The sequence below is a fragment of the Triturus cristatus genome, chromosome 5_2 (assembly GCF_964204655.1).
Source record: "Triturus cristatus chromosome 5_2, aTriCri1.1, whole genome shotgun sequence".
Lineage (NCBI taxonomy): Eukaryota > Metazoa > Chordata > Amphibia > Caudata > Salamandridae > Triturus > Triturus cristatus.
In genome coordinates, this window is record NC_140588.1 from 818,758,663 (window position 1) to 818,786,509 (window position 27,847).

Sequence of the window (27,847 nt, forward strand, 5' to 3'; positions counted from 1 at the left end):
TTCCGGGAGATCTGTGGAACGCATGTAAAATTGCTGTTGATTGGCCGGACTATGAGCCTGATAGGAACATAGTTACAAATGGTCCGTCGCCCGTGGTAATGAGGCTGTACGATAAGGTAATTACGTGGTTGAAATCGAAGGTTTCACCCCAGGACATCGATTGGGTGAAGATAGACAGGACGGTGCAGGAGCCAAAGGAGACAGTACATGAATTTTATGAGAGACTTTTGAAGGCTTTTAAGCAGTACAGTGGTTTAGATGAGCTGGAAACGAAGGACATGGGACAGTTTGTGTCTAAGTTTGTGCTGGGTTTGAAACCCGAAGTCAGTCTCATGATACAGCAGCATTTGATCTGTTGGCAGAATAAGCCTGTAGATGAGATCTTGCGGTATGCTAGATACTGCACGGATGAGATTGAGTCCAAGCACAAGAAGATGAAGGATAACTTATTGCTCATTCAGATGCAAGCGGCTCAGGGACCGCCGAATGGGGGTCAAGCGGTGCGGAGACAGGGAAATTATCAGACAGGGAATCAGAATATGCAGGGTCAGGGAAGGCCGAGACCCGTAGACCCTAGGACAGGCATAGATGTAGCGATCTTGAAGAAGACGACTGCTTGTCACCAGTGTCACCAGGTGGGACATTGGAGGCGCGAGTGTCCCTTGAACCCCTATAATCAGCCGCAGATGGAGGGAGGAATGGGTCAGGTCCCTGGGGCGGAACAGGTACAGACGGTGACTGTACCGAGAACGATGCAAGGGGGGACAGGCGTCTCGCAGGTGCAGGTTCCCCAGCCACCCAGGATGCAGAACATACAGCAGGGAGCTCGGACTTATTTGCAGATGCCCATGTTCGAAGTGGAAGAGGAGAGGGATGCAGATTTGCTGGCGCAGTTAAGTTTGGGTCAGGACGATGATTGCCTGCTCAGGGCCATACTAGAGGTAGATCAGAAGGGACCCTTTGTGGAAGCCGAACTCGATGGACGCCCTACTACCTTTTTGGTAGATACGGGGGCTACCAGGTCAACCATAAGATCAGCAGTAGTTCCGGGGGTAGCCCTCTCGGGAGAAAGTATACAAGTGGTTGGAGTGGCGAACAAGAGACTAGTTAGCCCCTTGACGGAACCGATTCCCGTCAGGATAGGAAACTTTAGGGATCGACATCAGTTCGTGGTGTGCGATTCTAGTCCTGTTTGTCTGTTGGGAAGAGATTTATTGTGTAAGCTCAATTGCACAATTTACTGTACCCCGAGGGGAGTAGAGGTACAGACCAGAGATGACGACGCGACCTTTAAGGTTGCAAATCAGCAGGGGTGCGTGGAAGTGTACCCGGCTCTGACAGTGGAGGAGCTTCCACAGGACTTGAGGGAGTCAGTTGCGACCGATGTGTGGGATCTAAGCGGAGAGGAGATCGGCTTAGTCAGGGGAGTGGAACCAGTGAAGATACAGGTTAAGCCAAACGCGGAATTCCCGAGAACCCCTCAGTATAAACTGTCGCCTGAGACGATTGCTGGGATCAAACCTGTGATTGAGTGTATGATTAGGCAGGGAATACTGGTGGAGATCATGGGTAGTCCATGTAATTCACCCATTATGGGACTGCAGAAACCGAGTGGGAAGTTCAGGATAGTGCAAGACCTGCGGAAAATAAACGACATAGTTGTTCCATGTTGTCCAGTGGTACCGAATCCATCTGTGATACTGTTCCAGATCCCATGCGAAGCTGGATGGTTCACAGTGATTGACTTGTGTCAGGCATTCTTTTCGATTCCCCTACATGAAGAGAGTAGATTTCTTTTTGCCTTTAGGCTAGAAAATCGTATATTAACGTGGTGCCGTATCCCACAGGGGTATACGGAGAGCCCATCGATTTTCAATCAGCTGTTAAAGAAGAATCTGGAAGGTCTTGTGTTGCCGAAAAACTCTGTTTTGGTGCAGTACATTGACGACCTGCTTGTCGCGTCAGAGACAGAAGACGCTTGCAGGATCGATACCATTGCGTTGTTGAATTTCCTGGGAGAGAACGGTCACAAGGTGTCTCCAAACAAGCTGCAATACTGTTTACCTGAGGTACAGTATTTGGGGCACAGAATTGAAAAGGGTAAAAGGAAGGTGTCTCCAGATCGCATTGATGCGATTTTGAGAATGCCAGTTCCCTCGACGCAGAGGGAAGTTAGAATGTTTTTGGGAATGGTGGGCTATTGCCGCCAGTGGATCCCAAACTTTTCCTTTGAAGCGAAGCCTTTGCAGCGGCTGACGCGAAAGGATGTAAGTGATCCGGTACCATGGGACGACGACTGTTTGAAATCATTTCTGAGGCTGAGAGAAGCCTTATGTAGCGCTCCTGCGTTGGGAATGCCGGATTATAACAAGGCATTTGCATTGTTCTGCTGCGAAAGAGAAGGTTGCGCATTAGCAGTGTTAACCCAGAATCATGGAGGTGTCCGTAGACCAGTTGCTTATTTCTCAGCTACTCTAGATCCAGTAGCTTCTGCGTTGCCCGGATGTCTCAGATCCGTTGCGGCAACAGGTGTCAGCATTGAGAGATGTGAGAGCATTGTGATGGGTCATCCACTTACTGTACATGTGCCACATTCTGTTGAACTGTTGATGACTAGGACTAAAACGCAGCACCTCACGAATAATAGGCTGACTCGTTATGAGCAAGTTATTCTTGCAGCCGATAATGTGACATTGAAGAGGTGTGCTGTTTTAAATCCTGCTACACTGTTACCTGTTCTAAAAATAGATGATAATGAAGATTGTGAGGACCATGATTGTCTCGATGTGACTGAACTATGCACCAAACCGAGACCCGACATTGTCGATGAACCGCTCCCGGTGTCAGATGAGATTTTCTTCGTGGACGGTTCATGTTTAAGAGACAGTGTCGGTCGATTGAGAGCAGCGTTTGCTGTATGCACCATTACGGGTGTGGTTGAAGCCGCTTGTTTAGAAGGAGTACACTCCGCGCAGGTGGCTGAGCTCATTGCCCTGACTCGTGCCTGTTTGGCAGCCGACAAGATCCGTGTAACTATTTACACGGACAGCCAGTACGGGTTTGGTGTGGTTCATGACTTCGGACAGCTATGGTCCCAGAGAGGGTTTATGACGTCTTCAGGTTCTCCTATAAGAAATGGTGATTATGTGCGGAAATTGTTAAAAGCATTGCAAGGTCCTGATGAAATTGCTGTTGTTAAATGTGCAGCCCACACGAAGGGAAGCGACTTTGTCTCGTTGGGAAATAACTATGCAGACGAAGTAGCTCGATTTTGTGCAGAACAGGGATGCAACTTTACTGAGATCCACATTGAGGAAACCGGGGAAGAGGTGGTGTATGGTCAGATGTTAGCAGTGGCTGACACATGGGAGGAACTGAAACAGCTTCAGGAAGGGGTCTCAGATCAAGAACGGGACAGCTGGATACGAGCTGGATGTGAGAAGGGAGATGTGGATATATGGGTTTCGAATGATGGACGAGCAGTGTTGCCAGAAGGTTTGTTGAATCCCATGGCGAGGTTGATACATGGTGCTGTACATCTGGGTAGGGATGCCATGATGAGAGTGTTTCGTCAGACTTGGTACAATCCGAAGTTTCGTGCCGTGGCTGAAACTGTGTGCCAGAGATGTGTCACTTGCCAACAGATGAATGTAGGGAAAAGAACTGCTGTGACATTGAGCCACATAGGGAGGTCAGGGGGACCTTTCAATAGGATGCAGTTGGATTTTGTCGAAATGCCGAAGTGTAATGGGTTGAGGTACATATTAGTGATAGTATGTGTCTTTTCCAGGTGGGTGGAGGCGTACCCTACACGCAGATGTGACACACTCACAGTAGCGAAACTCTTATTGAGAGAACTCATTCCAAGGTACGGGTTCCCGACGTCCTTTGAATCGGACAGAGGAACTCATTTTCACAGCGAAGTTATGAAATTGCTTTGTGCTGCTTTGAATATAGATCAGAAGTTACACTGTAGCTATAGACCAGAGGCTTCAGGGATAGTGGAACAGGTGAATGGAACTCTGAAGGCTCGGATGGCGAAAGTGTGTTCGTCTACGTCTCTGAAATGGCCTGACGCATTACCTTTGGTCCTTATGAGCCTTCGAAGTGTGCCTGATAGAAGAACTGGGTTGTCACCCCATGAAATCCTCATGGGAAGAGCGATGCGTTTGCCTGCAATACCTGCCACTGCTCTGATAAATATCACTGATGATATGATCCTGGACTATTGTAAAGGCCTTGCTGACGTGGTCCGTTCTGTGTCTCAGCAGGTGCAGACAGCAACGGTTCCAGCTGCGAGTGACAGGTGCCACGACTTGGACCCAGGCGATTGGGTCCTGGTCCGAAAGCACGTGAGGAAGAGTTGTTTGGATGCTAGGTGGCGTGGCCCTTTCCAAGTAATCCTTGTTACGAACACTGCTGTCAAGTGCGGAGGGTTACCGAACTGGGTGCATGCTTCTCATACCCGCAGAGTTCCAGCACCCTTGGAAGATACAGCCCCTCTCGAGAACCAAGATCCCAGTGAGCCGACAGAATCGCCAGAGAGGGCCAGTCAAGCTGTAAGGGTTGCTGAAGCGGCTGATGGTGCACTGAATCGAGTTGGGGGAGGACGTGAAGAAAGTACTGACCCAGAAACCGGCGAAGGAGCGAGAGGTGCAGTGGGTAGTACAGAATCGAGTTCTGCCGAAGAAGAGGAAGTCAGTGCACAGGGTATCGGAGAGAAGACGGGGGGAGCCACCGAAGCGGAAAGGGTTTGGCCCGCAAAGCAGAACCGGGTAAACCTGAGGTTGGCCCCAGACACCGACCTTGCACCAGTTTCGGAAGAACCAGAAGAAGAATCGGGAGACGAGGAAAATCCTCAAGGTGGTGTGAGAAGGTCCAAGAGAACTCGAGTGCCAAGTCGGAAGTACGCTTCACCAGAGTGGGCATACCAAGTGACTGATGCCAGGGTTACCGAGCACGGGAAGATTGAGGTCGATGACATTGGTCAACAGTGTCCCGCTCCAGAGGGTGGAAGTGTTGCTGAAAGTTCCGGGATTGGAGATCGAAGGGATTCTGACGATTCATATCCCAAGTCCGCCATTCCTGAGTACCATTCGAGGTATGATCTTGGACAATTTAGAGTTCCCGACGTTCACAGCATTGCCAGATCCACAAGAACTGATTATTCTTAAGCTCGAAATATTGCAGGGAGTCCTGGAGCTGTTGGGACCAGCGCTTATGTTAGATTGATTTGAGAAGGTTGCAAGCAGAGAAGAAGATAACCTAGAGCCGAGCGGAAGAAGAACAAAATTAGGGATTTTTCCGTTGTAGAACGAAGAAAGTTAGGGAGGGTTGCCTAAGTTCACGAAAGAGACATTAATGAGAAAGAGACTTATCCTTTCAGAGACTGCATTGGACATTGAGCATATTCCGAAGATGGCAGATCCTGTAAACCCACATCGTAGGGCTAAACTGATAATAGGCACATTGATAGGAGTTGTAGTAGTCACCATATTTGCGGTAGTGATCAGTTCCTACATGGTGGCTCACAGGCAAGAGGGGAAGGTTCAGGGAGCACCCACACCTATTACCCCAGGGCAGAGTGGTGTTAGTATTAGCGAACAGGAATCATCGGAGTTGAGAGATGTTCGCAGGCTTCACATGGATTTGTCAAAGGGTGATTTTAAGCTTAACGCGTATGCAAGGTTGCTGTATGAGTATGTTGATGCGATGGATGTGAAGGATTGTTATGTGTGCATGCAGTTGCCTGCTTCAGTGGATGAGGGTATCAAGTATCATCATCTCCCATTGACTTATGGGATTTCTTGTAGCATATGGCTCAGTTTATTTTATGACAGGAGACAGTTCGAGTATTTCTTCTCAAATTTTGACACGGTACTTCCCGAGGTGCCAGCAATCAAGCATTTGAATAGATATGATCTGGATAAGAAAGAGGACAGGCTCCTGAAATATTTTAGACCGACTGTGAAACTGGATACGGCGCATGCTCACAGGAATAACCTGACATGTGCGTTATCAGAGATAGAGAAGAAATTCATAGACCAAGTAGAGGACAGGTATAGAAAGTTGACCGAGACACGACACACCGGAGATAGCCCAGTAGATTGGACGGACGAGGAGAGAGCTCACAGATCTAAGGGAAGTTATGGACCAATAGCATTGGATGAGGCACAGAGAGGGAATTTGTGTATTGCACGGCCTCAATCCAAGACGGAGAAGGTCGCAGTAGGACATAGCATTTGTTCTCAGACTTTTACAATGGAAGCTTATGCTAAGAATTTTATGCAAGGTCCAGTAGAGGTAATCCCGACAGTGTATTATGTTTGTGGGACGAATGCTTATGTCAGATTACCCGACAATTGGTATGGAGTATGCTATTTGGCTATCATATTCCCGAAGATTTATCACACAAGGGACTTGGAGTTGTTAGAGACGAAGCGACCGCCCAGGAAACGTAGGGCTACAAATGCCGGTGCAGTGATTGGGGACATATACGGAGCAATGATACCTAGTATGGGTGTGGTGTTGAATGATGTGAAGATCCGAAGGTTGGCGACTGTAGTTGATGAGTTGTCTATGAACACGGCGAGATCTTTGATATTGGTGGCTGGAGAGATGTTGTCGATCCGGAATATGGTTTTGCAGAATCGCCTTGCTTTAGATGTGTTGTTAGCAAAAGAAGGCGGAGTCTGCAAATTATTGAAAGTTCAGGAATGCTGCACGTATATTCCAGACAACTCGAAGGAGATAGGGAAGTACATAGACAACATAACGACTATTCACAAGGAGATTACGGATCTGACGGAGGTGAATGTGTGGGAGAAGATTGGATTAGGATTTGGAAGAGTGGGAACTTGGTTTGCGAATCTGGGAAGGGGATTTCTAGGTTCAGTGTTGAAACCAATTATTATTGCCGTGGTTTGTGTGATCTGTTTGTGGGGATGTGTGAAGGCATGGAAGTGGTATCAAGGAGGCAAGGTTGAAAGAGCTCTAAAGGCAAACGAGAGGAGGTTGGCAAAGCTCCAGGAGCAGCAATATGAGAGTCTTAAGAAACTGGAAGGAGTCCGACATGGAAATGTTATGACTAGCACGGTTTAAATCAGTTCTGAAGAAGGAAATGTAATGGTGTGATGACGGATGTCATCAAAGGGGGGAACTGATGTAGCGTTTAAAAGTTTGAGAATTGTAGGGGTGCGTTATATTCACTGTTAGTCGGCACCCGTATATAACCAAATGTGTACTCAGGGATTTCGTGTGCAATGTATTACAACTGTATAACCTATATCGATTTTTAGTAGAAGTGCTAGCTATGTACAAGCACATGGTAAACGTATTAGAGAAATGTATAGTGTTTAGCTACGGGAAATGCAATGTGGTGTTAGAAATGTGTACCCCAGACTTCGTGTCTGTAGGTTGTTTAGGTTGACCACACATGAAAGAAAGACGTAAATGTCAATACTGTGATTGAAACCTGCTTGTGTAACCGAAGTAGTGGCCAGAATTCGCATATATCGTTGAGGCGAAAGGCCTGGTATTTTCTTATGTTAGCCAAGGGCAATAGGCCAAAAGGGATTTATTCCAGTAGAGGTTTTAGGCTGTAGTAAATTGCAACTTAAAAGATGTGAAGAATGTCTGCTTTGCATGATCTCACCCCAGGTGCAAGGACAGTTGCTCGTTAGTAGAGAAGCTCTTTGTTCGTAATTTGAATTATGTAGAGAAAGCCAGACATGGGAGTGTATTGGAATGTGCCAATCGTAACTCCTAGTGCGGATGGCGTCTGGGACTCAAGGCCAAGCGATGGACGATGGAACTGGACAGCGCTCTGTGGAAAAGTACTGAAAGACGACCCCGGAAGGAGAGGAGGCGCAAAGGGCGTGTTCGGAGACTTGGGGTACTGTATTAGGGACAGCGCCCCGAGGGTGGAGGCAGAGCAGAGCGGGGCAGCCCAAAGCAGAGGACGGCTAGGCGAAGGGTAGAGGGGGCAACTTAGACCAAGCTCTCTAAGTGAGGACTTCTTAGGAAGTTTCGATCTGACACCTTTTATTCTGATGAGGGTCTCAAGGGATTGCTATGTAGGGATGTCACCTAGTACAGAGTAGGGACAGAGATGGTATGGTTCAGTGTCCCTAGTATCGACATTTGCTTGGTAGTGTTCTACCTCATGCTTTTAGAGATTGTACTTTTGGTTATTTTTAGCCGTATGCGGATTCTTCGTAGAGTAGCCTTTGTTTTAGTGCCTATGTACTTGTTGTGCCTCGTGTTGAGGACTTTGTATCTCCAAATCTTTATGTTGATAATAAAAACCAGAGAGCCAAGAGATTAAGTTTCGAGTCCTTGATTATGGCAAATTGCAGACTGTAATTGTGATAACGGTAATTTTCCCTCCATGCTATCAGGCAAGTAAAAAGTTCCATCTGACCAGAGTGGGTTCCAGTAGATAATTGCGAGATACTAAAATAGGCCGGAGCAGTAATAACGCAATTGGACTGCAATAACATTTCAGAAATACATTTGCTTTAAGCTACTCTCAATGTCAGCACTTGTTGCATCACAAGAAACAAGAAATGCAAGTGTAATGCTCACTTCGCCTGGTCAACACAAAAAGTATTGGTAAGCACTAATAAAAAATACCGTGGCACGTTAACCGAACGTTTTTTTCTTCAAATTACGCATAAAAACTAAATGCTCAAGTTCAATTATGTGCTCAGTGTGTGTGTACATGGATTTGCAAACTGCACCTACACATGTCCCGCTGCTCCTACAGAACGTAAAGTACACAGAAGCCGACTACATACATTATAAATGTCCCTCCGCCTCATTGTGGTGCGCATGCACATGCACCCTCCAAGTCATCAATTTCAGCTGGACCTTTGTCAGATGACCAAAGATGTAAAGTCTGTTTTCTGTGTGTGCATCTCCTCTATCCTTGCAGGACAACGCACCCGATTCCCTGAGATTACCTTGCTTCTTTCCATTTTCTACCACTTTGGTTTCAAAATGAAATCAGTAACCACCCTCTAGAATGTGCCAGAGCGGGTTGATGTCATAGATCATGCCTACATCAATGGGCTGCTGTCCCACCACCACAAGGATGCCTGGAACCAATGCATGATCAAGTGTTGGATGCACACTCTAATACTTAGCTATCCAGGGAGGGACAGACTTAGCAATATTTGTGTTGTCTGGCCCTCACACAACAACTATGCATCATCCATCCATTCCAAACACGCCTCATAAACCTATCTCATGCAAATTGTGCAATCCAGCTATGCCACTAGGCCTTGGTAGAGCTCCCTAAATATGTGTTTCAAAATCACTTTAAAATATGAAAAGCATTCCATACCTTAACCTGTAAAATATTAAAGGAAAAATCCATAAATTCATTAAGTCTTAAAATAGGAACCAATTTCCAATCGTGTCAGAACAGAGATCAGGCATTCACTTGCAATAAATAACACAGGTCAAGTCAGCCCAAGTGTATTTTATCTAGCATCCTAGTTGATCTACTTCATAACTCGGAAGTCCTTGTATAACAGTAATGAGTATTCATTATAACTTTGCATTCAATGGAATTATATTTATAACTTATTACAACCATCTGCAAAAAACAATAATTGTCCTCCTTCTATCACTGAAAACTACTTGCAATCTTCTGGTTCATCTAAGATGGCAAGAAATAACCTGATGTGTACACAATAGTTGTTGTGCTGCAGAACAGCCTTGCCTGCTGTGCAACAATCCAATCCAACCAGCCCCAACCCATATGTTGTCATTTGGTCAGAGGCACAACGTGTTTTCAGTGGTTCTTCCTGTCTTACTCCTGTCCTAGGTGTGGATTACTCTTGAAGTTTCATCCCTGATTAATGCAACTTTTTCTGTGAATAGTCGCACCTTACTTTAAACTTACATGTGACTTACCCATGAATTCCCAGGAGTAAGACAAGTTTATTTGTGGACCTAATTCACTGTGATTGTTTGTGAGATGCTGCCGTTTACTCCTAGAAATTCATGAACAGGTCACACCCACGTTTAGTGTAAGACACAATTAGCACAGCAAATGCTTTGTGAATTGCGCCAGAAAACAAAGGTGCAATACACATGCAAGACAAGAGCAGGAAGGAAGACACACACTCACAGAAAAAGAATTAGAAATTGGCTTCTTGGTAAATAGCTGAAAAAGAACAATGATACGTGACAGGCAAACAGTTATTGGCGATTTGAACAGTTTTTGAGCATTTATAAACATATTTTCAGAGAGAATATTTTATTCGAATTTTCTAGATTTAACATGTTAATTAAGAAAAGTAATTAAATGATGAAGGTATCAGTAATCAATATTATGCAATGCAGTTCATTTCATAGACAGAATAATCTTTTTATCAGTATAAATGTCTTCCAAACCTTTCGGGCATCTGCAAAGGAAAAGATTCAGCATTTCAAATGCGCATGCAAGTTCTTGACGCCAGATGCATCCCAACGTGCATTATGTACATTCTTAGATTCCACTGAGTTATAGCTCTCATGGGCATTTTGTAGCCATATGCTTGAGCTTTAAAGGTAGCTGGGAGCCAATCTCCTATGATTGCCATTCCTTAGCATAGTGCAGGTTTTGAAACATTGGGGGGAAATGGTAAGGGATGATGCTGTTCAGAGTAGCAAGCAAATTTGCAGCCAATAGGCAAAGGCAGCGATGTCAACTGCAGTCATCAAGCTAGAGTTTGGGGTAGACAGCCAAGTCATTTCCGGTTCTGCTGTACATGCTTTAATATGATACGGTGTCCCATGTTCAATCGTATAAGACATTGATGCAGGCAAGCAGGGGGCTATGAAGTGCATTCCGGTCCCTGTGTCTCTAGCACTACACTGACACAGGCTGAAAAACATACCGCACACCATGGGGACACGTACACTAAAAGAAGAACAAACAAGACATGGATCCGGGGTGCACAAACCTTCTGGTTCTGCGTGTTCTTTGAGGTGCACTTGCTTCAGAGGGCAGCAGAAGATTTCGTGACACTTAGCACGAAAGGGGGACTCTTTTTTCTTTAATTCCGCAGACTGGATGGAATCTTGCCGTAACATAATGTACTCCTGTGTGCCAGGGGGAGCGTCATCCAAAACTGTGGTTACCACATAAAATGATACTGAAATTAGAGCTGAATATAGAAAAGCTAATGCATTACTATAAACTATAAATTGATAATGTCAGCAAAAAAAAAAAGTATATACAAGTTCTAGAAAGGAAAGAAAACATCTGTAGATGGAGACTTAAATGGTGCTCTATGGAGTGCTCTTCATACAATGTTTAATTCTACATCAATTAGCACAATGCTAACTTTTAGAAACAAGTGCAAACGATAGGTGAATATGGTACTGTGGTAGGTGGGAGTGATGTTTACTGGCAAAAGTAAAGAAACACAAATTAGAAAGAAAAATTAAAGGAACAGAGATCTTTTGTGTTAGCTTGTATGCCTGCATTCGTGTATTTGACTGTGTAAAATATATGTGCCAGTAGACAGTCTAATATTGCATTTTTTTAGTTCCTGAACGAAGGGAGGGACATAGATGTGGTTAGGAGCAAGCCCTAATATTAGCCCCTTAGTGATCTACAAAAACTAATGTGATATTTTCTTTTTGTTTCATAATTTTTTTGTCAAAGGAAGCCACTTATATTATTTAACTTGGACTTCTTTGTTCTTCTTGATAACAATGTTGGATCAATTGAGTGAGCATACATATGCACACTGTACTATGAAGAACCAATGTGCAGTTTGTATGTCAAAGATAGGGGAGTTGCATTATAGTGACACCTACTTGGATGGTACTTTTCTTTCCTAAAAGTAGCCTCCTCCATGAAGGGTTAACTTGTGCCATTAATGAATCCTTCCAATATAGATGTATGTTTATTTTTTATATTCTTACAATAGTTTTGGTGGAGTTAACAAGACACTATTTAGCCAAACGTGTGTCTTTGGTAATGGAGCTTATTTGCTGTAATATTTCACTGTCTTCTGTGACATACATTGTTTATTGTGCCAGATTGGCTGGCTTGTTAAAAGAAGATCATGGTTAAACTGTTTGCAGCATCTATGAAAATAACATATTGGTGGTGTACATATATTCTTAACACTCGAGCAATAAATATTACACAGACACATGTATTTCAATACACCCCAAAACAACAAGCATTTTATTTGGAATTTCATGGATGTATTGTTTTTGGCTGAACATGTATTTACAAGTTAAGGTCATAAAGAAAGCGCCTTACATTAACTTATTGCAGTTAGGAAAGTACATTCCCTTTCACAAAGACTATTATTTCAAAGCATTAGGATCACAAAACCATATCTTTCAAGAATAAAGTCAAGAGTTGAGTGAACCTCGAACCACTACATTCCAGTGTTTAATCCACTCAGAGCGTGTGCAATGGCAGCAAACACCAGAACAGTAATCTGGGGAACAGGGAGGAGATAAAGGAAACCCGGGATAAAAAGTAGATTGACTTTTAATTCAGAAATAAAACATGAAATAGCCTACTGAAAAATTCCCTTTAGCTACCACGGAATTAGTACTAAACATACAAGAAATGCAACCACGTTAAGTTTTATTTGTGCCCACCGTTTTTAACCATCAACAAATAAACAAAATACAAGAATCAAAAGGATTAACTTTAGTTAAAATTAGTTCATGATCCAGGCAAACCTATATTAGAAACAATATATTTGTCATTAAAGCAGTTCAATTAATGACTGCAGATATTTCCAAGAGAGAGAAGCTGCAAGCACCAACCAGCAGAACTGAATAAATGAAGGGTGGAATCAAACTAAGCAATTAAGTGGGAAGTGGGGTTGATTTTAATGTGGCCCTCTAGAACATGAGCACCAAAATACCAACCTGGCCAAAGAAGTAGGGTCCTGATGTATAACATAGGTCTCAAATGTTATTACAAATAGTGCACCAACATTTTGCTCCCTGGCTCCAATTTTGTGATGCAACCCATTTACGAATAAATCGTGTCACAAATCTCCAGTTGCACAGAATGACCTGCTAGTGTATTAATTAGGCTGATTGCTATTTGTAACCACTGTCACTGGTTACAAACAAAGGTATGTTGATCTGGATGGAATGGTAGACCAAAATCCCAGTGTCTGCATCCCCAACTGGAAAACCCTTTTTTAAATCAGTCCCTGTTCCTCAACAAACCAGTACTGCTATAAAAACATGTTTCCTATTTGTGAAAACATCAAGGTTACCTTACACAATCCACAAATATGAAACTGTGCAAAAGGGAAAGCTGTCCCTTTGAGAATCTCTTATCACCTCCTTAGAAGAGTTAGTAACTTCTCAATAATTTGCGAACACAGATGTGGTCACAAACATTGATTCCGAATTGTCCCCTCTTAACTGAAATATGCAAAAGGTTGCAAAACCCCTAAAACAAATTTTACTGGTCGAAAATACTTCTCTGGCTTGCACAATTGGTTTAGCAAATTGCAAACAAAGAATATTTTGTGAATCTCAATCTCTATGATTTTATGAATGGAAGGGTTTGCACCGTACAATGGTTTCGTACATCTGGATCTAGAATCTGTCCAGAAAATCCTAAGTGGTCTGTGCTAAAAATACGTGCATACGCTCCAAATTCTGTAAACCCATGATACTGACTCTTAACAAGAAGTGCATTGTTGCTCTACAGCAGAGTTCCTATTAGGAACGAATGTATGCAACATTAAGTATGAAAAATCAACTACGTCAGAAACTACAGTCTCTACTAAGTCATCACAAAGAGAAAAAGTATACCAATATAGGACATGTGTCCATCAAAACCTCAGCACAGTGCTTCTTAGTCAGAGGCCACTAACAATAAAAGGAAAATATCAGTGTAGGCATAATGTCTATTTATTTAAGTATGAAGTGCCTAATAACCCAATGACATCATGGCACTAGAACTATCCAGAAATTATGTCACAGGATAAAAGAATGAAGGGAGAGATAGGGGAGGCCTAGAATAATACATTAGGCAAAAAGATGTGTATTTACATTTTTACTTCAAGGCTTGAAAGATGGCAGTGAGTAGCGGGTCAAGAGATAAGGAGTTACAAAGTTTAGAACCCATAATCCTGAAAGATCTACCTCTGCTTTTCTCCTTCCTGTATTGGTAGACTTTCAAGAAAGTGGTCGAGCCAGTGAAGGAGCAGGGTTTTGAGAAAACAAAACCTGCTTGGATTAAATCCTTTGTAACATTTACTACCCGTGTGCTGTGGAAATAATGTGCACCAACACGAAAAACATGGGGAAATGCATTTGTGCATGCGTGCACTAATACGTGGACTAATGCATGAAAGACTAGGCCACATTAGCGTTCAGCTTTGAAATACAACAAAAATAATGCCGCTTTTGCACATTAATGCTCTTGCTAGGAAATAAAATGTGAGATAGTGCAATGGTGGGTGGTAAACAGTGAAAAATATATTTCATGAAATTAATAATGTCTGTGTTTCGTTCATTGTGGTGAAACAAGTACGGGCCTACATCCTTGCATGTCTGTCAAGGGTTAATGAGAAATAAACGCAAATAAAAAAACTGAAAATCGAGTTCTGAGAGAGAAATAGAGAAGGCAAAGGATGATAACCTTCAAGAATTATTTTGTGTCTGCCAAGTAACGGAAGGATGGCCGTGGGATCAAGTATGAATGTACAAACTACTTCCACAAAAACCGTGGTGGCAAACAATGGAAGTGTAGAGACTTGCAACATGTTACTTGTTGGAGGAAATGTGTATTCATGAGACGTTGCTAATGCATTACAAAATGTTTTAAACCAAGAGCGTTGTGAAAATTATGAACGTGACTATGGTGGTGTGATAGAACACCCCCTAAACCAGCCAATGAGAGACCTAGTTTCTGAAAATGTTTCAACAAATGTGGGTTGGACATGTACATTTTTAGGGTATAATAGAGGTGCCCTGGGGGTGCGGAGTTAGGCTTGGAGTTCAGGAGAGTTGGTGTAGCTAGAGGGAGATCGTCGCTGTTCGTCGGTTTTTCAGATAGAGGTCTACCTGTCACCTGTTTCCTGATGTGAATGCTGTATCCTGATCTATACTTTGTTCCCCGGATCTATACTCGGGGAACCCCTGCTATCTTTTTGGCCAGAGGGGTAGTTTTCCTTAGGTTAGTATAGCTAATTGATCCGTACTTTGCATAATCATTTGCAAATGTGTGTGTCTCTTCACCTATCCACTCCCTCATTTGCATTTTGTTAATTTGATATGAGTTTTGACACTGTTTGCATTGATAATGTTTTCTCTCTCTCTCACTCTCTGTGATTAATTATTTGTTTGCCTTGTAATCCTGTACATGATGAGCATTTTACCTTCACATTATTTGCAATGAACACTATTAAACTTACATTGAGTTTGTGATTATTTATGCAGGACAGATAGATAGATAGATAGATAGATAGATAGATAGATAGATAGATAGATAGATAGATAGATAGATAGATAGATAGATAGATAGATAGATAGATAGATAGATAGATAGATAGATAGATAGATAGATAGATAGATAGATAGATAGATAGATAGATAGATAGATAGATAGATAGATAGATTATTGCCATCAACTTCTCAACTTTAGGTCCATCGACCAGAGGAAGGTTGTTGATATACAGGCTCAAATATGTATTTAGTGTGATAGATACGAGTCTGTATTAAGAAACAACTGATTCAGTCGTAAACTTTATAAAACCGCGCAACAGGGATTTTTTGAGTTGGGTATGTATGAGTATTGGCCTATTTTAGTGTTATTGTTGATTATCGATCCCTGATTAGCGCTGGATCACCAGGGCAAAGGGATCTTACTTGAAAATAGGGCATACCAAGTTGGAGATTAGTGCTGGTTTTGATTGCCTCAATTTATGCATCAGGCGGAGGATGCCAAGCCTTAGAATCAAGACCAGATTCCAAATGACACAGGACTAATGCACCCACCACCTGGGCATGGCATTCAGAAGGAAGGAAATAAAGAATTTTCCTCAGCAGTAAAATGAGCATGCATGAAGAGCGTGATATATGGGTAGAAATAAAAAGACAAGTTATTGTCACCCAGCCACCAATATCTTTTACTTGAGGAATGGAAAGTTGAGTCCTTAAAGAGGTAGGCCAATCAATTAAGGGCCAATTCTGTGGTTATACTCCAATAAAAATGAATTATCTTTTGTCCACATTCATTTTAGGACAGTTATTGGTCATCCAGCTGTGAACTGCCACTAAACAGAAATACAAAATGTTGGGGCCAATTCAAAAAAGTCTTTATGAGTACAGGAAGTAGCACTACATACTCGCACATTCCTTCAGGAATCAGCCTTAAAATAGCCAACTTGCTGTTAATAAAAGTCAAAAATTCCAACTGTACACGGATATTCCCATTCATTTATCTATTAGATGTTCTAGGCTCACTAACAAATGCATTTAAGAATACATAAAAGAGCTCTTCTGGAGCACTACTTTAAGTATTCCAAAATTCCTTTGTGACTAGGCCCAATATTTTTAAATCCTTCCTAAATGTTGTACCATAAAAAGATACACACTCATTTCCGATAAAAGCGTCCCAGAGTCTAAAGTATGACATTTTTATTTAATAAACATCTTGCATACAGCAAAGTTTAAGGGCAAAAAAGTTAATTATTATAAGTGCTGTGATCACTTAGGGCTTAATTTAAAGTTTAACTGATGGACTTTCGATCTGTCATTGCTTTCGATTCCTTTCCTCCATCAAGGCAATGGAGGAAAATTTGATGGTCATACTCATAGTTCACTCATACTTCAATGCCAGGGTGGCTTTGATTTCTGTACCAAATGGGTAGTATGTGCCAGTGTAGGAGAAACTAACAGATGGAGAGTCACCAATGAAAAATCCACATTTGTATATGTCAGAGGGTTGATCTTTCACCCAAATTATGGAGTACATTTTCAGTACTCACATGCCCCTAAGATGCTGCAAGTTGTTTCCCAGCTTGTTAGAGACACCCAACCTATTTTTGTGTGAAAAACTTCCTCCCTTTATAAGGAGGGCTTTTGTGGCAGAAGCTTACCCCACATAGGGGGTCATTACGATGACGGACGGACTTCAGTCCGTCTGCCATCTCATTGGATTTGGGACCGGCCGCCTACAAGGCGGGCTACCCACCATCCAAATTATGATGCGAGCACCACCGTGGCGGTCGCATTACCTATATTTTGTATTGTGGCGGGGATGCGTTCAGGGTGTAGACATATCCCTGCACTACGTGGCAGGCACCATGTGGTGCCTATCAAATGGTGCAGGGATATGTACAGGGACACCATAGGTGCCCCCCAGGGTACATGTCCCTGCCCCAAGGATTAAGGGGGCCCCGCTACGGGCCCCCAAATCTGTTTCCGCCAGCGATATTGTGGCAGGTTGACCGGCGCAGAACGACCAGGGGAAAGGGATATCGTAATCCCTACAGCGGGGCCTGGCAGGCAACGCCGCTATGCAGGGGTTAGCAGTTGGCCCGATGGGCGGTCGGATTTCATCCACTCATCTGGACGATGGTGGTCTGTCTTTCTGACCACCACGCTTCCCCCGCCAGCATAATATGGCGGGGGGAAAACTGCATTGCTATGGCGGAGGGACCGCCACCGACAGCATGTCTGTGGTGGTCACTCCGCCATCATAATGAGGCCCATAGTATTGGAACCACCAATCTAAACTGGATAACTGTTATGACACCTTTGTTGTTACCGCTGTGCCTTGCTGCACCAGAACACAGTGCCGGTAGACTTTTGACCAACACGATGTCTGGTCTCCCTTAAGTGCAAACACTCTGAATGTGCCTCATTCCTCCAAAAAAAGTCCTCCCTTTCCTCAAGCTTCATATGGATCAAATGAATTTTATCATTTTTGGTCGTACCGCAACTCATTTTAGCAACATTGTGTTTGATACTACAAAATGTTTGTTCATGATAGGTTGCCACCATATTAAAAACTGAATGCATTAATACATTTTTCAAGATTGACACAATAGCTCACTGCTTTACCTAACACAGCAAACCTTCTGCTAAACATTCTCCAACCTAATGCACACACACATCATCCCACCAGAATACAGATGCAAAAGGAATTGCAGCACATGACAAGCAGCAGCATGACTTGCAATACGACTGAATAAAATAAAATAATAAGATGTAATTACATAACCCAGCTGCAGCGATATTTGAAATATATAATAGTTTGCACGAATCTGGTGGCTGTATAATAGCATAGTAATCAGTGCTGATTTATTCCTCAGCGTCCCTGATAGATTCAGGGTTTTAAAAGACATATTAGCATTATGGTTATCGGGGGATCAGACATACAAATGCTGAACCATTGAATGTATGATGAGCAGGCACAGCACGGAAGGGGCCTCTTCAGATCATGCAGTGCTCGCATGGCCACTGGCCCTGCTGCTCGGTTCCACGTCTGGAATGAAAAATAACTAAAAGCAGCAAGCAAGGCAGATCACCAGAAAAAAACCATTGCAGTTCACAACCCAGCGCCTCAAGCTAATACGGAAGGCCTCTTGCTCATAACTGTTTATCAAGGCTGCTAAAGATAAATGCCTGACATGCAAGAAAGATATTGCAGCAGCACTCGGCAATAAATTGGGTTTCTGGTGCTTAGTGTGAGAACTATCCCATATTTTATTAGATTGGAGTGCGGCTGTTTTCAAATAGAGAAAGGCTATTACACAACAGACACATGGCGATGATCTCCAGCGCAATAAATAGTTTCATTCTAATGATATATTTTTTATGACTGTACACAGTCTGTGAAATGGTGTATCTGTAGCAAGAGAATTACATTTTTCACTGTAGAAAATATAATCTATACACTAACATTTATCACTGAAATATTCATGTAGTAAGCATTCCGCATTATAAATGCATAATTCATTTGCAAATTTAAAATGAAGGTAAATATATTTTTAAATGATTAAGCGATAGAAAATAAAGTAGAAAGTAAAACTGTGAAGTTCTCATGCTGTGCAAAGTCCTCTGGTTAATGTATTTGGAAGCAGGACAACAAAAGGAATCTGATGATGCAGTGCGAGTATAGGTTTTCCAATCTGGAAAGGCGTGTCTTCTCCTATATTGAAAAGTACACCCATATTAAAATGTGACAATGTGTTGTCACCCAGAACTACTGCTTTAGGTTATCAAATTAGTCCACAGTGCAAATTACTCGTAAGCAAGCTATAACATTGACTTCTGTCAGAGATGTTTAGAGCTTCTATTCATGAGACTCATCTCGATGTCCAATGGAAGTCAAAAGAGCAGGAGATTGTGTTCCTCTGGCTAGCATTGCATACCCTCAGAATATGGAAATGCTTGAAAGGTACATTAAGGCAATAATTCGGTTGTAATTGCTGGATTGAAACTATAACATAAACCTTAGTGGAAAGTTTCCAATGGTAGCTTTGAGACAGCATTGCAGCAGTGTTGTGGGAATAAGAAAGTGGACAACAGCAATATGGCCTTAGTGCAACTGCCACAACTAAGGGCAGAATTCGCCATTCCTCTGGTTTGAAAGTTGAATATTTGCATATATAGCATATGCCTATTTTTGGTGTACATGTAAGGCTTTTATGGGTTTCACAAAGCTAGCCAAGAGTACTCTTCGAAATATGCAACAGTCATAGAATGGGCCCCATAATATATTGGTGATAAAAAACTCCTAAATCTATGCATAAGAATACTGCAAGCAATTAAGCCCTTTTTATGCCTCTACAGTGCCACTAAATCCCAACGTCACATACAAAATGCTTTTTTTTGTATACAATAGGTGCATTTTAGTAATTATAATAAATAAGTACTCACAACCTAACCCACCAAAAAAATCACACATTATATGTATATGTAATTTATTTTCCTACAGTTATGTTACTTACACCATTCTTGTATTTCTTCCACATTAAATCTCACCATCCGCATCAACCAATGGCCAACCACAGAAAGGAACTCTTCAAAATAGTCAAAGAATTCTCCAACCAGACCGGCATGAAGAACACCATCCACCCCTCCCAAGAGCTTTGCTACACCCTTTCAAACTACTTCCCCAGCAAGATCACCAACATCTACTACAATTTAAACATCCAACCTGCCACCCTCAACCCTAACAGCCTCAACCAACCTGCAAACATCAGCCAAACCGTTACCACCTGGTCCCCGCTCACCACCGTGACCACCTCAGCCATCATGTCTTCCATCCACTCTGGGGCACCCGTCGACCCCTGTCCCCCACACCTCTACAACCTCACAGCAAACCCAATCAGAATGCAACTCACCAGCATCCTCGACACCTTGATCTCCACTATATCTTTACCGGACGGATGGAAACACAAAGATGTCATACCCCTCCTAAAGAAAGCCTCGGCGAACCTCATCAATCTCAAAAATTATTGACTGAACTCACTGCTCCCCTACCCAGCCAAAGTGCATGAGAATGACATCAACCAGCAGCTCACCGAATTCCTGGAACAAAACTACTTACTGGACACCTCACAATCAGGATTCCATGTCAACCGCAGCATTAAGACTGCACTGATCGCAGCCACAGATGACATCAGAACACTCCTCGACTGTTGAGAAATGGTGGCCCTGATACTCTTCAACCTCTCCGCGGCATTCAACAACGTCTCCCACAACACCCTCATCCACAGAATCTATAACATAAGCATACACCAAGATGCCCTCAAGTGGATCACCTCCTTCCTTACAGGATGAACCCAAAGCATCTCACTGCCTCACTTCACCTCTACACCCAAAGACATCATATGAGGAGTACCACAAGGATCAGCCCTCAGTCCCACCCTGTTCCACATCTACATGACCACCCTTGCAGCAGTGGTAAGATCCCACGGACTCAACATAATCTGCTATGCAGATGACACTCACTTATCGAGGAACCATCCAATGCCAAAACCAACTTCTGCGTTGCCATGACCAACATAGCCGAATGGATGAGAGACAACTGCCTCCAACTCAACTCCGACAAAATGAAGTACTGATCTTTTGAAAGAACACTCCTGCATGGGACCACAACTGTTGGCCTGCAGAACTCTGACCGACGCCCACATCGACTGACCATACATGCAACCTCTGCATCATTGTAGGCAGTCAACTGAGCATGAAATGACAAGTCAATGCAGTCTCATTTTTATACTTCCACACACTTTGCATGCTTTGCCGAATCTTAAGATGGATCCTAGCCAATACCAGAATGACCATCGCTCAGGCCCTCATCACCTCTGCACTGGCATCCCCACCTAGCTCCTCAGAAGACTTCAGACTATATAGAATGCTGCAATAAGACTCATCCTGGACCTCCCCAAACAAACCCGCATCACCCCTCACCTAAGAGGCCTCCACTGGCTCCCCATCTAGAAGAGATGCATGTTCAAGATCCTCATGCATGCCTACAAAGCCCTACATGACCTAGTACCTGCCTACATCAAACATCGACTGAACTTTCACCAACCCTCTAGACACCTGCACTCCACTTCACTCACCCTTACACCCCTAGCATCCATCACAGCTGCAGCGGTGGTCGTTCCTTCTCCTACACTGCTGGCAGACTTCAGAAAGAGACTCACGACCTGGCTCTGCAACGTAGACACAACACCCAGATACCCCTAGGGGGGACAGTGTTGAACTTTACAAATGCTGTTTGATTGATTGATTGATAATTGGGCAGATATATCAAAAGACAGGTTGAAAAAGTGGCCGCAAATAGCTCACACACTTTTGCAATCAGTCTTTACTTCTGTGATGTGACCTATGTGCTAATAGGTTGCATCTCAAACTGTGCAGTTATGGGGGTCTGAAAATGACATGCCTAAAGAATATCCATTTTTGAGACCCCCTGTGATTGGCTACAAACAGAGGGGTGGTGGGAAGCACCTTTCACTTAAAGTAACTAGATCAGTGGTGCTGATTTTTTTCTTTTGAAAAAGTTCCCATTTGGGAAATTATGTGGTCATCGAGGCTGTTAACTCCATCCACAAATGAGAAGGTCAATTAGTTATCGTACCCTCTCTATGGTGTTGGTAACTTATTAATCGGTTGTGACTGCAGGTATGGTCACAAAGCACAATGTTGTGAATGTTATACAATGTGTGACTGATAACCAACCATTCAAAATTCTTATCTTTAGGTAACCCTCACTACCTCTACATTGTCAGAATATGGTGGATGGAGGGAAATCATTTTCCACAATACTGATATTTTGTTTTTTGCCTTTAACAATTTGAACGGCAAACTTCAATACTTCCACATCATTTTAAACACTACATCTTAATTAGCTGCTCACACAAAATATTAAGTGAATTCGATATCCACAGATGTAATTTACCAATTCTAATTTTATAATGGATTACATTCCAGAAGAGAGACCCACAAATCAATACAAAATGCCCAGCTTGCTTACCTATTTTTGCTAGTCATTTTATTTTACATACACCTTTTCAACTTTAAAACTATTTCTTCAAGGAATTACTGCAGTTCTGCAAAAATTAATAGCCACCAAATCCCCATGAATTTTTAAACAATATGGCTTTGTTATAGTTATCTGAATAAATTATTCCATTCTGCTGATACAGTCTTTGTGAATTTTACTTAATTTAAAGAAACCCAACAGTATCCTCCAAAGATTCCACCACATAACTGCCAGGGATTAGGGAGGAGAGCATTACATGTACAAGGATCAAACATATCAAGATCTTACCAGGCTGCTTAAGACTTAAATAAGAGTTTCTCAAATTTAGAAAATATGTGAAAACCAGCTTCTTCAGTAATGCTTTTAGTCAGTCAAATGGGCATTAAACTCCCAAGATCACACGTCCTACTAGCCTCATCGGTCAGATGCTGGAGACCATCTAAAAAAGTTAGCTTCCATCATTTAGAACATCTCTGAGAAAGTTTCACATATAACGTGTCCTTTAGAATTGCAGTAGAAAGCCTCTATGTCAGGAATCTCAAGGTCCCGTTCCCAAATTCATTTTATTTTCTGCAGCTTGAAGAAATTTATAAAAATTATTGACTGATGATTGTAATTATCTAAAACTCGAAATAACATAGTACAGGAGTTCTAATACTAAAAAACAAATTGCAAATTTGTTCTTATGGATTGATGTCTACATATGGAAAATATTTTCAATTATCTTCAAATTCCCCAAAAACCCTGGGGTAGTCACGTGAACCTGTAATATTCACAGGTTTTTAGGTACATGTGCATGCATAAGCAGTTAAAAATATGTGAATGTACAAAGTGTGCATTAACACGTGTGTAAATACTTAGCATGTGCTTATGTTAACTTTTTCCTTTTCTTACTTAGCTAACATGCTTATTTCATAAAGACATTCCTTGCCTTGCCATCCTTTCATCCTAATAAAGTCCAAAAAATAAAAATCATTTGAAAATGTTTCGTAATAATTGCATAGCAGTGAGCATAGAGCACATTATCCGTGCAATCGAATGTGTTCTTGAAGAAAGAGTCGGTGAAGGCATCAATGTCCTATTATTGTAAGCATTTAGAAAAAACTGCATAATCAGATAGGGGTACCTTGTTGTGAAAAGATTTTTAAAATTGTATAATAATACCTTTGGGCAATCCCTCAAGGAACACTCAAGGAGCCAAGACAACTCTTGTTGGAACAAAGTTGCCATAAAATATAGACCAAAGCTTTCTTCTAAATAAGATGAAACGTGTTCCATGGGCAAGGTTTGTCAGAAATAACATTTACAGAAATACATGTTCTGATGGGATTATCACATACGAAATGTGTGACAAGAGGTTCAAATTACAGTGTGAACATCATAGCTACTCCTCCGTAAGAGACAAGGACTGGTTGGCACAGCAACCAAATTGCCAGTCACTTTTCTTGTAAGAGGATAACAAGCTATTAATAGAATATCGTTCTTTTTCTTATTGGGTGCAAGCCAACTAATTTGATTACCCGATATGAAAACAAGGAGCAAACATCCATTTACACTTAGTAGAGGCAGGATAGGTCGCTGATGGGGTGCAAATTGTCCTTTGTTCGGCGTCAGCCTTTATCGATCCTATTCACATGATCAAAAATGTAAAGCAAAGGGAAGACAATTGTTGAGAAAATACTGCTAAACTGTTCCAAACAAATCTAGGAAATATAATCACTGCATGTCCCAAGGGCCTAACAAGCTGATTTCATTCAAGAAGGAATTATCAATTGCCTCTGTTTCTGCATAGCAGATCTGTGGTGGCTGGTATCAACATTTCAAAAGCGCACGTTTACTACGACACCAAACTGAAGTGCACTTCCAAGCCCCTAATAGAATACAAATAGCCCATAACCGACACAATACCCTATTACTATTTTGCCACACTATCGTATGAGCTTGCAAACTACATGAAATGGCATTTCACTGTGTCTATTTACTTCCCAAGACATTGAGTGATGCACCACGTCATGTAATACTGCATCACTGGACACAATGACAGCAAAATCAATTCCACTTCGAGCTGCAAGAGATTGATTCGGATTTATTTTGTGTAACATGATGCAAGGAAAAAAATGAATGCATGACATGAGCTCTGCTGAAATGAAACGCTGAAGGAAACAGTGTCAGCCAAAAGCGAGGCTACCTTCATGAAACAACATTTTTCCTTTAAAATTCTCTTCAGTGAATTCATTGAACATTTCTTCACGGAAACGAACACAGTGTCTTGATGCCGTAATCATTAAACATATTGCACTACAAGGACTACAAATTAAGGCAGTTCCAACAGCCACAGCAATGAGAAGCAAGAACCGAAACCAACCTACACAAAAATCTACTCTAGTCATCTTTCCCAAATCATGTCTAATGCATGCATACCAAAATAATTGATGTTCTAGAAGAGTGTTTTTGATTGATTGAGGAATATAGAGCTCAAAGGAAAGAGACTGAAGGAGAATTGATAAGAACATGCGGTTTTTACTTCTATGAACCTGCAGCCAGAGAAAAGGAGCATCTAGAATAGTTGGTCACATTTTGTCGTCCTGCCTAGCCGACAATCGACTCTGTCCTCCCACCTCACAAAAAATCATTTTCTGTCAGACACAATTTGATTAACTTGTTCTGCCCTGACTCCCTGTGCTGTAATGGATGTTTTTCTGTCACACCATAGCATCTGCTTCACAGCTTTTTGTCCCTTGTTATCACTAAATTAAATGAGTACTCATGGTCTTTTAATGAATCAATGCCTGGTCGGGTGAGTGGGAAAGGTAAAGTGCAAACACTGACGAGCTTCAATCAAATGCCCGGAGCTCTTCAGATACAAAGATTATTTTATTTTTGTATTGCTTTGAGAATAATCAGAAGAACAGACTTACTTCTAAATCACTGAGACATAAAACCAAAAGCAAGAATAAAAAGAGATGAGTGCATCAGTATCCTGTTACATCATAAATACAGGTGAGCCCTGTCTGCGGAGGCCCACACGCGGTGCTGTGTTGTCTCATCACTCCTTGCTCTCACCTTGATAGGTGGTTTTTTACAGCTCATATATATTTCTTAAAGCAGTCGACCAGTGTTCTACTTTGAGATGTTTCTGATCTATACACCTACAGGGACAATGGCACTCTGCAGAAAGCTCTTTACAGTCTAAGTCTTTAGAAACCTATCATTCTGGTCTCACATGTGATCCCTGACCCGTGGCTAGGTATGCTATTTACTTTCCACGTTACTCCATTCCAGAAAGGTTTCAAATATCCGAATTCACGAGCACCTTTCCTATCACGTCTAGGGCAATTTGAGTTTTGTCTATGTTTCCGCTTCAAAAATTTTAAAGTATGTAATTTATTAATAATTTTAAAACCTTTATCTTTGCTGCACTAGACACCTCGTGGTCTGAATTATTGGTCTGTGCTATTGTATTTACAGGTATATCTATGCTTAGACCCCAGCCCTGTCTATGAGCTAATGATTATCAACTGTTGCCCAGACTCTTAAAGAACAACGGATACATTGTAAGAATTGTACCAGCTTGTGGGCTCCTACATAACTTATTTTTTAATGAAGAGAGTAAACAGAGAGCAGCATCAGGAAAATGAACAGATATAAAAATAAGCAAAATTAACAAATATATTTCAGTGAAATGAGTTTGATCCCTTTGCTTATTTTGGGCTAGGTTTCTTCTCTTATTTAAATACAGAAAAATCACTTGCCTCTTTCTCATACGTTCTTAAATAACATAAAAGAATACCCCAAATATTATGTGGCTTTAGTGACAACAAATAGCACCACATAAAAAGTAAAAACAGTATGATGCTCTAAGTAAAGAGAAGTTTGTTCTGCTGCATACAAAATAGGCCCAGGAAAAATGCAGAAAGGAACAACCGAGCACCAAGAAAACAAATACAAAGTAAAAATAAAAAACAGAATTGCGGCTCTACCCAGATAAATACTAATAGAACAGTAAAACATCTGGTAAAAATTATATACAAATGAAAAGAGTGCAACTGTGAATTTTTCCAGAAAGGTGTGTTTTAAAAGAACTGTAGCTCAGAATAAGACATCTCCCTATATTGTTAACATAAATTGAGTTTTAGGTTAAGAAAACAAGGGTATGGTGCAACAGAGGGGTCAGGTTTTTTTTGTTAAGAAGAAAATGTCAGGAAGACTGTGCCTTTTATTTACAGTTTTCATTAAATAGGTGTGTTGTACAAGCTAGACTACCTCCAAGAAACTATGGTCCCATTCACAAAGATATGAACCTGTGCTCAACCCTATGGTAACTTGGCTCAGAGCAGTCAGGCTTAGCTTAGAGGCAATGTGTAAAGTATTTGTGCAACAATTTAAATAGTAATAATGTGACAGCACAACTCAAGAAAAATCCCATATTAAATTGGAAAAATAGAGTAAATTGTAATGAACATATTGTTATGAAGAAAAATCAACGCGAAGATAAGTTTACAGTCCTTTATTCCTTACTCCTCTCTCCATGAATGCTCCGTGTCATCAACATTCTAATGTCACCTTCAGGGACACGGGGCAAACCATATACAGTGGGGGTGGTCCGGGAATGTACCAACTGGTCATGTGTTTATGGTAACTTACCCTGGTGATATATAACATGGCGTTAACCTAGCATATTAGATACATCGTAACACATATCAAGACCAAAATTACAAAACTCCAATCAGTAGAACTGGAGACATACACATTTAAAGATTTCAAGGAAAAAACACCAGTATTTTAAATGTCCCAATTGTGGACATTTGGTCGTGCTGGACATGACAAAGTCACAAATTCCAGCAACGCAATGGAGATTGGGCTGCTTACAAGGACCCACTTAGGCCCACTTAACACAATAACTTGATACTGGTTTCGAAGAGATTCAGAGACCCACGTTAAGGATGCGTCACTCATCAGCAGTGATGCGAGGCTAGGGAGAGGATATGCATAGCATAGTGGCAATTTCAGGAAGCTGTGAAGTGCGCTTAAGGGGTCAATTATTATTCTGGCAGTCCACGGACCACCAGACTCGTAGGGGCACATCGGTGGTGATCTTCTGAACGCCCTATTACAATAAGGCAGGTTGATTGCCATTGCCCTGCTGCAGCAGCAGCTGCAGGGAACCACCATTCCCTTGCGATGGTGCGGCGTTATAGAGGCAGTAATATGCTTGGAAGGACCGCTGCGGTCCTGCCAAGCATATTACACATTTTCTCTCCACCACGGTTTTCATGATAGTTCCTCCGCTATGAAAACCATGGCAGAATGGAAACAAAGGGGTTCCTACAGGGCCCTCTTGTGCCT

The 27,847-nt window shown here is 42.0% G+C and overlaps 1 protein-coding gene across 6 annotated transcripts in view; it reads right to left on the reverse strand.

Moving 5' to 3' along the window:
- The window catches only part of FGF13 (fibroblast growth factor 13), a 984,800-nt gene that overhangs the window by 586,190 nt on the left and 370,763 nt on the right, over positions 1-27,847 (reverse strand). For 5 of the 6 annotated variants that reach the window (XM_085607978.1, XM_085607973.1, XM_085607974.1 and 2 more), the window contains one exon: positions 10,956-11,123. The exons of the other annotated variant lie outside the window; for it this stretch is intronic. In XM_085607978.1, the coding sequence (XP_085464104.1) occupies positions 10,956-11,123 (168 nt within the window). The remainder of the gene's footprint in view (positions 1-10,955; positions 11,124-27,847) is intronic. 6 annotated transcript variants of the gene reach the window in all.